At 38.6% G+C, this 15,759-nt stretch overlaps 1 protein-coding gene across 1 annotated transcript in view; it reads left to right on the top strand.

Annotated features, from left to right (window-relative positions):
* LOC127451440 (caskin-1-like) overlaps positions 1-15,759 on the top strand; it is a 146,493-nt gene that overhangs the window by 100,673 nt on the left and 30,061 nt on the right. Inside the window, exons 3-6 of the mRNA XM_051716153.1 lie at positions 3,382-3,479; positions 4,660-4,805; positions 8,034-8,129; positions 8,257-8,387. Of these exons, the coding sequence (XP_051572113.1) occupies positions 3,382-3,479; positions 4,660-4,805; positions 8,034-8,129; positions 8,257-8,387 (471 nt within the window). The remainder of the gene's footprint in view (positions 1-3,381; positions 3,480-4,659; positions 4,806-8,033; positions 8,130-8,256; positions 8,388-15,759) is intronic.

Below are 15,759 nucleotides of genomic sequence, written 5' to 3'. Positions count from 1 at the left end.
GTAACGTATTCAGCATAAACTACTTTTTTTATGTGAAATGTGTTATGATTGAAAAAGTGTAAGAGATTTGGTCGTGCAAAAATAAAACATCTCGCCATATTGTGTCTGAAATCTCAGTTACTCTATATTATCATACTGCTCTCTGGAATACTTGACTAATTTAGATTTCTGTGGTCAAATATTTTTGTATAATGACCACTGAATTGTATAATTGACTATTGTTCCATATGCACAGTTGGCATTTGGAAATATGTTTTCTCACTCTCTATTATTATATGATAATGATGATTGTAACAATATCTTAGCAGGTACGTTACGTAGTGAATGGAGAAAGTTCGTGCTGATGGCATCTCCTCTGGAGACAATGCCTCAGGGTTTAGTGCCCTCATTAAGAAAAGTAGGTCAGGCAGTATGTGTGAGTGTATATGTGTCTGAATGAGAGACAAGAGACGGTTCACCTCTGTCTTGCCTTAAAGTGACAGACAAGAAAGAAAGACATTATATGAAGAGACAGGGCCTACTGCATTTGACCTCCTAATAGAGTAAGTGAAGAAAACAATGGATATTGCATGGCTTGTGATTTTGTACTTCAAGCCTGTGAGATGTGGGGAAAGGGGGAGGTTGGATGGGGAGAGTGGGGTTTTCTGGCCTATCCCCCAGCATGCTCTACTGCAGCAGCATAGTGCAAACCTGCGTACTAGTGCCAAAGAGAGAGGGAGAGAGATGGGTCAGGCAGGGTTCCTGTGTGTTTAGTATTCCACTCTGAATCGCCTTCCTCTCACTCCAGGGTTTATGTTCACAGTGACACTGGTAGTAAGGCCTTCACAACCGTCTCCATGGTTACAGCATATTTCATGCAACAATCATGGAGAACGAGCTGTAATAGAAAATCCAATGAGATGTTTGTGTGTGCTCTTACCACTAAAAAAACATCTGCACTGATGAGTTAAGAGCACTGGATCTCATTCCACTGTACCCCACTGCACACTCCAGTGGACGAGGACCAATCTCATAATGCATTGTGGCAAAACACTTCAAATATTAGGATCAATCCAACTAAAGCAAAGGATGATCTTTATACTGCTGGCTCTTGTTCATTGAGCCAGTGATGTTTCTTGGAATGCTCAAACAATCAGAACAATGTTTTGATGGTGGCATAGTGTTTACACTTTTTAGAGGAATCAACCTACGAATGGAGTTCACTGTGATAGTCACTGGGATTTGGGGAATAAATAGCCTGAAGTGTCTTGATTTTTTTTTTCTCAATAATAAGCCAAATTCTCATGATTGGAATAAGGGAGATGCGTGTATACATTTATTTTTATGGAGTGACTATTTGCACCCAGGTGTAAATAACACCTGCCTCACAGTGTGGCTATTTACACCCTAATAGTCTACTGGAAACATAGAAATTTACGACAAACTGTGTTGTAGGTGTCGCTGCAGTGGTGTGGGAAGTAACACCGGTGCAGCCTTAATTTTTCGACCCAGTTTCAATTCCGCGTTTGTCACACTCTTTTTCCCATTCTGTTGCCTGTCTCCTCTCTCAATATTTTCTTTAATACTGCTTATAATAATATATAAAAATGATTATAAAGGTAGTTTTTCTATAGTATATTATAGTTACCATGTTTTTGGTAGAAACCATATATTTGATGCAATTAACAATGGTGTTACTACAGTAATATGTTGTAACCATGTTTAATTTTGTGGTTATTATAATTTTACTACAAAATACCATTGTGATACTGTGGTTACTGTAGTAAAACCATGTAAGAGTAGGTTAGGGTGCAACCAGCATCTACCATTATTTGTACCAGGGTTGGGGTGCAAATAATATTTGCCACTATTCGAACTGGGGTGTAAATAGCATCAGCCTTTTTTTATGACTTTGTGTTTTGCGAGCCACGGCTGCTTTTTGGTGAAGCATTGAAGGTGGAATGATTAAATCTTGTGTATACAAACACACACAATCTGCTGTCTAAGCTGTAATTACATATTCTTACACTAGCACACTTCAGCTATTATAAGAAACAGCTGAGCTAACATGCTCACAGTGACACATACTGTACTCATTGTTAAATTAAGTACTGACTGCAGGTTCATAAAGAGGATCCTCATACTAAAGGTGAAGTGTGTTGCTTTTTTAAGTTAAAATACTTTCTCCTATCCCGTTTTGTGATGCTAAGTTAGAAATGATGATCACTGCTAGCAGAAATTAAAAACTTTGGCATTTCTCTGGACTGATATGACCTGATATGGCTCGGAAGCACACCACATAGTTGACATCAGAAAGTGAAAGGTTCTTTTCTGAGTATAAGAACTACATAAAACGCTCTGGGCGTGCATATCCACACAGGTTCTCATACAGATATCAATCAATGCTGACAGTTCAATCTCCTAAAGGCAAACCTGAGAAATGGCATTGGCCCTGATCGCCCTCACCCTTATCAGACAGAAAGCTTTTTTAATGTTTATCTCAATAAAAGATTTGAAATCTCATTTCATTTTTTTTCTTATGTACCCGCACAGGCCTATTAGTAAGGCTTAAGTACCACTTCATCAACAATGACCCTGTGTTCGTTTTAAATTATATTATACTGGATGTCATTTAGCAGTATCATTAAGTTTATTATTACAATGATCCACTTTTAAAAAACAATGGATACTGTGGGTGAAAAACAGACATGTACTGTAGCTTCCTCTTTCTTTAATGAGACACTTTGTTTTGTTTGAGCTTATTTGTTTTTAACAGGTTTTGACAGTTCCTACATTTTACATTGACATTTACATTTGGGAGATGCTTTTATCCAAAGTGACTTACAGTGCATTCAAGGTATACATTTGGTCTGTTTTTTTATTTTATTTTATTTTATTTGTTTTTTTTTGCACCACAAACAAGCGCCACAGTTCTGATGACAATCTTGGAGAATCTTTCTGGAAAAAGAACTAAGAGCAAATTTATTTGTAAAAGAAATCCAGACAGGACGTTTAACAAAAGTTAAGTCATTTGCAGCCTTTGTAATGTGAACTTTAAATACCATAGAATCTCAATATGTATGAACTATAATCCACAACACTGTCATTTATGAAAATTGTAATGGGAAGTACATGTACCTCTGGTTGGGAGTCACTGACTGACCGAGCTGACCAAAGGTATTGGAACAGAGATTGTAAGAGAGTCTATAGCCTATTAACATCTGTTATGTGCTGCTAGCCAGCAGCACATAACAGATCACCCTTATCCTCTGGATGACAATGCAATATAGCCAGATGGGATGTCACTCAGAGGCAGCTTTGTGACTCATAATTCTTTGAATCCCTGTCCTGTTTATGTCAATCTAAGCACTGATACTAATTGCGTGTGTTTGTGTTTCACAGTTTTTCACCGCTGCACCATGCAGCTCTCAATGGAAATGTAGAGCTTATATCCTTGCTTTTGGATTCTCAGGCCATAGTGGACATCAGAGATCATAAAGGTAAGGAGTGACAGACCAAATTTCAACAAAGTTCTATGAAATCTATAAACACTGCTAGGACTGGGTGGTATTACAGTATTTATCTCATATATATATATATATATGTAGGTTTCGTGTAGCTCAACTGGTAGAGCATGGCCCTAGCAATGCCAAGATCATGGGTTTGATCCCCAGGGAACACACAGACTGATAAAATTTATTCCCTGTAAGTTACTTTTGATAAAAGCGTCTGCCAAATGCGTAAATGTAAATATCGTGCAATGTTTGAAATAAGTCAGCTGGTAGAGATTCTGCCATCATTTATATAGCAGTATAGCAGACAAAATCTGACAGCAAGCAGAAAACAATAGTCTGCAGAATGGCATGTTCAATGTGAACAGCTTCAGCTGACGCGCTGCACAACACTGTGCATGTCCGGTGTAGACATGGTAAGTTGTTTTAGGTTATTTATTCCAATAAATGAGCCTATATTTTGAGTTGTGCAGTTAACTCTCTTTTTTCTACATTTTTTGGCCATAACTTGCATCTCTGAATCAAAGGTGTACGTTTACTTCATTGTCATTTCTACAGTTGTTTTTGGTTGGTGTCAAGCAATGCTGTACAGTAACTCAGCACATTAATATAGAAATAAACTAATACAAATGTACAAATATCAGCTATTTTACAATTGCCAACTTGCTCTTCTTGCTCCTGTGACATTGCTTAATTTTACAATGGCTGTGGCTCATCCAATCACAATTATAAAGTTTTACTGTTTCAAGTCTTTAGTTTTTACGCAAGTGTGATATGATGTGAAACAGTTGTTATCTTTTGGTATGTTCCAATCAAGTTCCAAAAAAAAGTCCTTTAATTTTTTTGAAGAATTAAAAAACTGGATTGTCGATGTATTAAATATCTAAAAATAGATATTACTGCATGGTTATGTAAAATATACTTTTTACATATAATATTTTGGTGTTAAATTTCCAGTAAAATAACTATATTATGTTAAATATTGTTACCGTACTATTAAATTACTTACCAAGATATAAGTCCAGATCATTAGCATTCTCAAATCATACATCCAACATAATTTAAGCAACATGACTAAAGATGTCCCATCTTCACAGTATGAAAATAATACATTTTAGGAATATGAGTTGCATTTACTGGATATTAAAGGTCTCTCCTTGTTTTCCAGGGATGCGACCTCTGCATTATGCCGCATGGCAGGGCAAGTCTGAGCCTATGAAATTGCTGCTGAAGTCGGGCTCCTCAGTGAACGGTCAATCTGACGAGGGTCAGATCCCCCTGCATCTGGCTGCTCAGCACGGACACTATGACGTTGTGAGTACAAACTGACATAACACCATGCTCACTGTTCTTCAAAGACTCCATATTAGCACTGCTGTATGATAACAGATCAGACATGCGTTTATGGATACTGACAAACTTACAAGCACATGCTTTGAAGCTAGAGCATCCCACACACATGCATTTGATTTGAATGCAGGAGGCAGATACTTCACCTTGTCCTCAGCTTCACTGTTCCTCCCACTCTAACACTTAGAGAAGAGGCAGTTTGAGGAGATACTGTGGCCTTTATTCTTTATATCTTAAAGACTTTGCTCACATGTTTAAACATGAGCATTGAATACGGCCTTATTTATGTATGAGACTTTTGTGCAGAGGGGTAGGACTGTTTACCAACTGTCTTGACAGTATGGAACATGTGTCACTATGTGTCCATCATCGTCAAACACTTTAGTACTGCTGTACATGTATGCAGAGGCACAGCATGATGAGAGAAGGGTAGACATAATGGGTCTTATGCACTATAATATTGAACTGTTCTCACACAAAGGTTCTCACACAAACTTTTCACTGGATTCACAACTGGTGCGTACATACATACATTTGTTCTTACCCTTGCTCTAAAAGTGATAAATCTGTCTTATTCTAAATGAGGGAGTGAGTGCCTAGAATTAGCAATTAGCATAATACACAGATAAACCATCTCCATATAATGGCTTTTTTCTATCCCAGATTGAGCTATATAACACACATCATTATTGTTACTCTAAAAAAAGTAGAACTTATGGAAGGGTCACTTAGTTATTCAATTTATAAAAATAATATATAGACAAAAACATTTTAGCTTAGCACATTTTATGTTTCAAAGGCCACCAGAAAGAAGTTTGTGATGGTTGTGTGTGTGGTTTGAATTGGTTCTACATTATATCCTAAATGTATGTGCGAACTTGTTGAGAAATCCCGATTTCAGTTTGAAGAGGAGATGTCAAGGATGGTGTAGATGTGAAAACTTTCAACATACCAACATCTAGCCATTTTAAAATTGCTTACAAATGGCTAATTATTAAAACACACACACACACACACACACACACACACAGCTGTTGTAATTTCTGTGGATTGACGGTAATCTCAGATAGCATATGTGTTTAAACTCTAATGATGTATCAGATCAGTTAATGTCTCAAGCTGTAACTGCTTACAACTCTTGGGTGCCTTTAAAAGAGTAGATATTGCACTAGATTGTATTTAAAGTAAAATTAATGATATGATTAAGCTTTGGCTGTCATATTACATTCTAGTCTTCTTGTATTGTACTACTTAGTACTTCTGAAGATCTTGCCCTCAGAAATGCCACCTGCAGCACCAGCAGTAACTAGGCTTACATTTACATTTACATTTACATTTATTCATTTGGCAGACGCTTTTATCCAAAGCGACTTACAAAAGAGGAAAACATAAGCGAATCATCTTAAGGAGACAGTGGTATGAAAAGTGCCGTATTACAAAGTTTCACTAGCATCAGAATAGTATTCAAAACAAAATCAAGTGCAACAGGAATTATTTTTTTTTTTTTAATGACTGGTTAAGTGCTCATGGAAAAGATGTGTTTTTAGTCGTTTTTTTGAAGAGAGAGAGTGAGTCAGCTTAACGGATGTTGTTGGGAAGGTCGTTCCACCAACGTGGTATGATGAAGCTGAAAGTCCGGGAAAGTGTTTTTGTGCCTCTTTGTCTTGATACAACAAGGCGACGTTCCTTAGCCGACCACAGGCTTCTAGTGGGCGCATATCTCTGCATAAATGATTTTAGGTATGCTGGAGCAGACCCAGTGACTGTTCTGTATGCCAGCATCAGAGCCTTGAATTTGATACGTGCATCAACCGGCAGCCAGTGGAGAGTGACATGGAGTGGTGTAACATGCGCTCTCTTTGGTTCATTAAAGACCAGACATGCTGCTGCATTCTGGATCATTTGCAGGGGTCTAATTACACATGCAGGGAGGCCTGCAATGAGAGTGTTACAGTAGTCCAGTCTAGTTATGACAAGTGACTGGACAAGCAGTTGTGTGGCATGTTCAGAGAGGAAGGGTCTTATCTTCCTGATATTGTAGAGTGTAAATCTACATGATCTTGCGGTCTTTGAGATGTGGTCTGTGAAATTGATTCTGTTGTCGATGGTTACCCCTAGATTTCTGACTGATTTGGAAGGTATTACTGTAGTTGCACCCAGCTGCACGGTGATGTTGTGTTCAGCAGCAGGGTTGGCTGGAAAGACAAGGAGTTCAGTCTTGGCTGGGTTGAGTTGCAGGTGGTGCTCCTTCATCCAGGCCGAGATGTCTGCCAGGCAGACAGAAATTCAAGCAGTCACTGTGGTGTTGTTGGGCTGGAAAGACAAGTAGAGTTGCATGTCATCAGTGTAGCAGTGGTAAGAGAAACCATGTGCCTGAATGATGGCTTGGGATCAATGCCTTTTTAACGCATCAATAATCGAAATATTTTACAGATGATTATCGATATATAAAGGGATTTTTTTCAGATATAAATAGGGCTACCCATTGCACAATAGTCTGTCTTTTCAAGCATATTTCTTAACACAACTTTGGTGAAGTGTTAGCAGTAGAGTAAATTAAAGGGGATCGCACGTCAGACATGTCTGGCGGATGACATGGCGAGTTCTAAAATTCAAAACAATTATTTTCTATGAAGGTATGCATGCATACACAGCAGGCTCGCCATCTTTTGAGGCTGCTCAAAAATCTGTAGCGCCCCCCCAACCCCCAACCAGATTTCAAGCCAAATCTACGCTGATAGCAGTTTCATACACTAACCTGCAAACTCATCAACATCACTTTGTTCATTCTTGAAGAAGTACAAAAACCTTTGTAACTTTAGTGTGGATGTGCCCTGTGCAAGGAGCTCTAAAATACATGTCCTATGTTGTGATGCCTGTGCCTTGTGACCTGCTTCAGTAAATGTTGCATCACCCTTTTGTGGTCTCCTAATGCTATTATGCCAGACATTCAACAGAAGCCCAACTGAGTTTATTGGAAAGCACGCAGATTAGACTTCTAATCTAAATGTCAGCTAATGTTAATATATTGATGCCTCAAAATTTTATCGATAAAATAACGTGTAGATCTATAATTGATATATCGATATTTTATGACATGCCTAGCAGTAACTCAATTCGGTTGTCATATCCAAACTCATATTTAAGCTCAGTTGTCAAGAGAGAAACTAACAGCTGGTTATCTTTCCTCAGTCTGAGATGCTTCTCCAGCACCAGTCGAACCCCTGCCTAGTGGACAATGCTGGGAAGATGCCATTGGACCTGGCCTGTGAATTCGGCCGTGTTGGGGTGAGTCACATGCTGTTGGACTTTTTTGTGTCTCTATCAAATTACTTCCACAGGTATGTCTTCTTCCTGTCTCTAATTGGCTTAAGCGTGCATGTTTTGTGTGTATGATCATCTGTTTGCCCTGCAGGTGGTCCAGCTGCTACTGAGCAGTAACATGTGTGCAGCTCTGTTGGAGCCCAAGCCCGGAGACTCGACTGATCCCAATGGCACCAGCCCACTGCACCTTGCTGCCAAGAATGGACACATCGACATCATCAGGTGAGCGCTCTGAGCCCAGAGACAGAGAGAGTGAATCAGATGGAAAGACAGCTACAGGGCTCAAATGCCTTTCTAAAAATGGAAGTCACACTTTCAGTGTGCTTTTTTAAATCTTAGGTTAAATCTCAGGTTGCCATTGCCGGGTCGATGTCGCTGTTTACCAGACATTGAAAGTAAATCAGAACACCTTTTCAAGCTATTAATGACCTTTTGGGATGAGAAGCATTTTCTTTTTAAAGAGGTCATGTCATTCATATTTTTTCTTTCTTTCTTGAGGTTCACTTATAATGTTAGTAATACTGTAGTATCACATGACCTTTCTCTGTCAACTCACCAGCCACGACAATTACATTTGTTGTGGTGGCAAAGACTATGCAAATGGCCTCATCTTCTACGTCACTTGGGGGGCGATTTCAAAATGAGTCATTTTTGCAGGGTGGAAACAATAAATGCTCTTTTTGGGCTGGAGAGGATATTTTTTTTGTTCTGAAAACAGTATGTTTTTATAGCACAATGCTATCCTTTTACTCATGGGACAGTTATTAAAATAACTTCTGAGTTAATCACCTTGAACAAAACTGAAAATAATAAAATTTTATTTTGGCTCAAAATATATGTGATCATTTCAGGGATTCTCATTAAATGAAAAATTATTACATTTTAGATCATATTACCTCAAAATTAAACTTCAGACATTGCACGTAACGATCTCATGGATCAAGAATATTTTGCAGTGTATAGTGACAAACAGGTGTTAAGGAAATTGCTGTAGCAGTTTTTGTTGCCGTTTAGTGATTTGGGAGAAAATAAAATCAAAAGGGCCTTTAGCCCCGTTGTACCCTACTTGAGAAGGAGAATTGTGTAATATAATAATACTTGTTTTCAGAGAATATATTCTCCTTCTTTTCAGAGTAAACCTTACAAAATTTTGTTAGATTTATACTTAAAATAGAGATTCAACAGTTTGCTAGTGGAGTTAGAAAAACAAACTTAATTCAAAGTGTATGTCTGGAATGTCGTATGACATTTTTTTCTAAAGTAAATTTGTCTTGTTTTAAGGTTGTTTAGATATTTTCACTGGAAAGCAAAACAAAAATACTGATTAAAAAGATAAAAGATAGTGAAAGAAATCAAGATCAGAGAGAGAAAAAGGGAAATGGGATGGGAACATGACCTGGGCCGGAACTGAACACAGGTGTTCCATGAGCAATATGTCAGAATATTAGCACTGACCACAAAGCCACCACTCCAGTCCAAAAGCTTTTCATTACAAGTTTTACTATACAAGACAAGGCCATATCAATAAATGTGTAAATCTGAATGTACATTTTATATGCTGAAGGAAAGGGGTTGATACCCAAGACATGCAAAAAAAAAAAAAAAAAAAAACTCTTGCAATGCGTATTTGTAATAAGATAAGGCTGCTGGCCTGATTTGCACCTCATATATTATGGACGACAGAACATCACATGTTGGATTTGCTTGTACACATCAGTAAACCTGTTGTCTGTGTGTATCTGTGGCTCTTTCACACTATTTCTACATTTTTCTGTAATAAATCAAACCTGATGACGAGCCGCTGTGTTACACTGCACAGCAGCACAGTGTGAGAAACAATCCACTTTCTCCCTGTGGTCCTAGAGCTTGTGTGCATCGACTGAGAGTTACAAATATAGCAGCTCTGGGATGGAACAGGAAAGTTTGAGTTAAATTCGATTAGAAGACACTTGAATTATTTATCATTTTGTAGAGAGCAGCACTAACAAGGTTGCTAACAGTTTGTGATTTATCATGTTCATATATTTATATTTATATGTTCAGCACTATAAAAGTCATCCATGCAAATTGTACTGTAAGTCTTCTGAAGCCAAACCATAGCTTTGTGTGAGGAACAGTCTGAAATGTATGATGCTATTCAGTGAAAATCTTGCCCTGTGCCAAAGCCCACAAATCTCATTCACGTTTGTGCATATTGAAACTTGACGCAGGAAAATTTATAACGCCAGGTGTGACGTCAATGTGTCTTTCGTACCCATTCACATTGCACCAAGTTTGAATATGCCTCGCAGCAGTGTTTAAATATTTTTACTGTAAAACAAAACAAAGAAACGTATTAAGAATATGATTTTTTTTTTGCAGTGTGCCTTGAATCCCTCCACAGTTTAACTGAATCTGTGGTCTTTGATTTAACAGTTAAGAAAGCTGTTTTATTCCTCTTCATAAAGACAATCAAAAAGTGTTGTAACATTGCAAGATTGACTGTAGCTCTGAAATGGAAGTGTAAAGGGCGAGGGAAAACCCCCTCATCATGATAATGACAGTCGTTTATGGGTCTGTTCCAAAACCTAGTGAGCTGCTTCCGGATGCAGCATTTTAAGGCTTCAAAGGCTGTTATAAAAGGTAGGTAACTAAATGCTGCCTCTTAAAACATTGTATATATCCTTACCTGAGTAGGCAATCCCAGAATGCACTGTTTTGAGCTTGTTTGAAAAATAAATCCAAGATGGTAGGCAAAGCGAGAGAATTTTTTTAATATAAATATACTTATAATTCCATCCCATACTGGAAAGTATCCATAAAAACTTGTTTAAAATAAGAGAAAACTGACTATTTTACCCAAAATGTCTGTGTGCTGTGTATATTTATGCTCAATAGAGTATCGCGTCATTCCTCTTGAGTCACCTGTATTGAAATAAGTTGCGAGTTTGAGTTTCCCGTGTGCTGCGTGTAGAAGGAATCCTATGTAGAGCATTTCAAATCGGTATCTTATGAGGCTCTATTTTGGACAGGATGCTGCCATAGTGTCATACTGATGTGCAGTGTGTGTGATGGATCCATGTGCTTGATTAAGTGAGACTCTGCAAACAGATACACTCTCACTGATGATAATGTGTAACCAATGAGCGTGTGACGATGATGCAGGCAGCATATGCAGGTCAGAATCATTGGATTTACTGCCTGCCAGTGGTGAGGAAAGGAAAAACCTAGTCACCCAGCATACAATAAATTATACATAAATCACATTCAATAAAGCAATTTCAGTTTGTTATTTATTAGTGTTAAAGGTGATGTACTTTCTGCACCACTAACGGCACTAAACGAAATGGCAGAAATGATGGTTTTCCAAACACTCCCCTCTGTCTTCCATTGTTTGGTCAAACAAGTAGTCCCACCCCAAATTCATGTCAATGGTTGACCCATCAATGTTAAATTCACCAAAGAGCCACAGTGTTTAAGCTTGTAGGGAATCAACCTATGAATAGGTCTGGAGAAGGTATTTTAATATCCAAAAACCAAATTACACCCATTACCAACAGTTTTAAAGATGTATGCAATGAGTGCCTATAATAGGTTGTAATTAACATTACTCCAGACTTCTGAAATACATATTTAAGTTGATGCTTGCACCTGCTTTTTAATTTTAGTGACTGCTTTACTGGGGGTGCTAATTTTCACATACTCTACTTGTATGTTTTATCTTACTGTACATTTCCACACTCATTTCGGATGAGTCATTGGTCTATGAATGTGTGTGTTATGAAATCTAAACACTATAAGAGAATTCTGTTAATTAGAAAGAGGTCTCTAAGTCAATTATCACGTGACTTCCCACATCAACATTATACAGATGCCCAGAGCTCCCCATGCCAGTATGTACATTGAATCACATAAGATACATATTGAAACAGGGCTAAATATTGATCGCTCCAGTCCTCAGCTCAGCCATGCATTTCCTATATGAGTGGTTCCTAACTGGTGCATCATAGGTCAAAAATGGGTCACGGACAGAAGGGAATAACCAGTACTAAATGCAAATTATAAAATGCAACTAACTATAATTTTGCATAGTAAGAATAGCAAAAAAACTTTTGAATGGATAGGGAAAACACTTTTTATGTTTTGTTGTTGACGCCAAAGCTCAAAGTGCAAATTGTGTTACTGTGTCGGGTTGCAGCTTGATTAACAGTGTAAAATCTGGGTCCTAAAGCAAAACCAGTTGAGAACCACTGTCCTATATAAACACACAGGCTCCAGGGATTCAGTAACTGGACTAGTGGTCTGCTCAGCATCACCTGCAGTATCTGTGTGCAGACAGCTGCACATATGTTCATGGTGAAGGGCATCTTTCCTTCTTGCCACTAGGAACAAGCTTGCAAGCACAGATGAGTATGTGTGCACGTCTTCGGCTGTTTTCCTCTGAGTGTGTCATCAGGCCCCATCTACTCCCTAATACAACTGCCATCCATCATTGTGACAACCAGACCCCCTCCCTGATCGGAGAGAGATGAAAAGGAGATTAGAAGAGTTCAACCCCGACCTGCTGATCTACCATCCTAATACTGCATTTCATATCATTACATTTGCTAGAAAAATGGATCTAACAAACATTATAACATGCTGAAAGTATTTGTTAGTAATAGATATTTAGGCGATATCATACAAGCAAGAGTGCTGTTGCACTGAACATCAGCATGGCTGTGATTCGACCATGGGCACAAAACTGCAGGTAATCACAGCCATGCTGATGTTCATTATAGAAGCAAGATTGCCAATGTTATATTGCTTTTATACAAAGTTAATATAGAGCAACTTGTATTTTAGACAAAATAGTGACATATTATTATTACTTTTTTGCTCCACCAAGTACAATAGTTTCAAACAAAGCCAAAGAAGGATTGAATGTTGCGTGTTGCCAAGCAACACAAGTGGAGTGATACAAACAGTGAAACATTTTAGTGCTGTTAAGTTGAGAAACCCTTTTGTGATGATACCCTTCCTTACAATTATAACTAAGGGGTTTGTTGCAGCTGGACCCAGCACTCTTTGAACAACGCTTGTCTGTTCAGATTAGAGGAGCAGAACTAGCCATTGTATAATCTGGAGTAGGACATTAAGATGAAAAACTGAATCAATTAAATGAAGTTTACTGAAACAGAAAAAATATTATTGTTCATATTTTAAAGCCTTTTTTCTTAAAGGTACACTCAGTATTTTTTTCTTCTTTTAAAAAGTTTTACTCATAAGGAAACTAATAGTACTTTTGAAACATATGTATAAAATCATGACCATTTACATGAGATGACTCCAGTTATATCAGTAACCTTATAAAAGCTGTTTTATTCAACATGGAGAGGGTCCACTCATGGGAGCTGCCATGTTAGAATCACATGACCAGCCAAATACTACTCACTTCATCTCAGTAACTGCCCTGTTATTGGACTTTTTCAGTCACAGATCAAATTATTCATGGGTGAAATAGTGAATTTCTACAATGGCATCGGTAAATGAAAACTTTGGTGTTTGAATGATGTTGCATTCATGCCCCATTGTGTACAGCCCAAAGTATACTTCGGTCAGACACGAACGCTGATTGTCCGTGTACAAGATGCATAACGCAATCTTCATCATCAGCAGAATGCTCGAGCACTAAACGCGCCCAGCCCGATTTTAATAACCACGCGTCTTTGAACGCACAGAATGCACATGCGCCTGGAATTATTTACACTAATTAGTGGGCCCACAAGTTGGCAACACTCACAGTTGGGCCTTTGCTGTCACGAAGAAGCTCTAGAAGAAGATTTAATCATAGGGAAACATCAGGAGACAAATGTGGAAACAACAACAATGGATGTGCAAGTCAAGAGTGCGTGCGTGAGAAGGTCAGGAGATGCCTGCATTCGTATAACTCCAGTCTGAAGGAATATAAAGACATTTTTAATGTGTCTAAACTCCTGAAGAAAAATAGTCCAACTGCCTGCGTATGCCCGCACAGTCAAATGTAGTATACTTTGGCAGGCTCGCGTTCGAATGTAAGCAGACGCTAAGCTTTAGCGTCAAAACCGGAGTATACTTTGGGCTTTAGTCTAGTACAAAATACATATAAAATTAATGAGTTTTACCTGAACTAGCATTTTACTCTTTTATGACCCAGTGGTTGTTTAAAAAATGCATTTAGATTTGAATGTAAACTCTCTCTCTGGTCATGATTATAAATGATGCATGAATGGGCTCAAACTCAAGCCATGTAGCCAGCAAGACTATCAATGCAGTAACCAATAAAGATCAATACTGTATGACAATACAGCTGTCAGCATGTGACTGTTGGCTCATCCTGATGACATGGATTTAGGAAGAATAATCTCAACAAACTATAAAAAAGACACTTGTCATTAATTAATCCTTTAATTATTTCCTGCATAAAAAAAATGGCTTACACCAGTCTAAGATGGTTTAAACTAGTTTAGCTAGTCACCCAGCCTGAGCAGCTGACAAGTGCCCAAAATCTATCTAAAACCTGCAAACCATACCAGGCTGGGAGACCAACTAAGACCAACAAACCAGCTTCGGCTGCTCCTCAGTAACACATTAGTATAAGAACCATGGACAGCTGCCTTCTCCAGCTAGTTGTGCCCACACCCATGGCACCCACACCTCCCTTTCCAATCCAGCACAAGAACAGCTCTGATCAGCCTGGAGCTAATTATAGGCCATGTGAATGTGCAGGTTACAGCAACAGAGCATGGGCTATCACAGGGCTGTTAATTAAATCATTAATCCAGCAACCCAGAGGCAGTATGCATGCAGCCCGATTCAAATAGTTTGATGCAGAGAGGGAAAAAATGAAAGCAGGCTTAATTTGATGTTCATATCTGTAAAAGAAATGGATCATGGCACCCCTAGCCAAAGCTGTTAGCTTTATATTAAAATGCTGTCTCTTAAGCTCAGTGTCATGTATGTGTGTTAACACTCTTAATACCTTTAATTAGCACAATCGGTGTGCCTATTTGCCCACTAGCAGCCATGCCTGTCCACCTGCTTGGTGATCTCAAGTGCGGGCCAATGCAAAGTGACATCTCAGCCCTTTTCATACACACAAACAGACCTACAACCACACACATAAACACCTTGCCAGTCAATATGTTATATAATCTCTCATTTCCAAGAGAGGTGCATAAAAGGACATTATCTAGAGCTTTAACGGGTCATTTTGGCAGCTAATTATACAGAGAGGTGTCTTACGATGCACCAGGGCCAAGATCTCTCCTGTGTCCTCTCCTCCTCTTCTAAGCAATGACTCAGGCCTACTGTGCACTGATGTAATTGAATTTACTCTTGTGTCAGAAGGTCATGCACTGTGCTCTGAGGTCCTCCAGTCTGGGTAAGGCTGGTTGGAGGGTTTTTGACAGCCTTGCATTGTTCCAGATTCAAGTCTAGCAATATTGTACCATTTGCATTGTCACTATGAGGGCAATAGAAATTAGAATGAGTAGTGCTTACTCGGGTGTTGCTGCGTGGTTGCTAGGGTGTTCTGTGTGGTTGCTAAGTGGCCAATAGGATGGTCTGGGTAGATGCTAGGTAATTATTTTCTGGC

The sequence above is a fragment of the Myxocyprinus asiaticus genome, chromosome 14 (assembly GCF_019703515.2).
Source record: "Myxocyprinus asiaticus isolate MX2 ecotype Aquarium Trade chromosome 14, UBuf_Myxa_2, whole genome shotgun sequence".
In the NCBI taxonomy this organism is placed as follows: Eukaryota; Metazoa; Chordata; class Actinopteri; order Cypriniformes; family Catostomidae; genus Myxocyprinus; species Myxocyprinus asiaticus.
The sequence above is the reverse complement of the archived record's forward strand: the minus strand, read 5'-3'. Positions and strand labels throughout refer to the sequence as shown.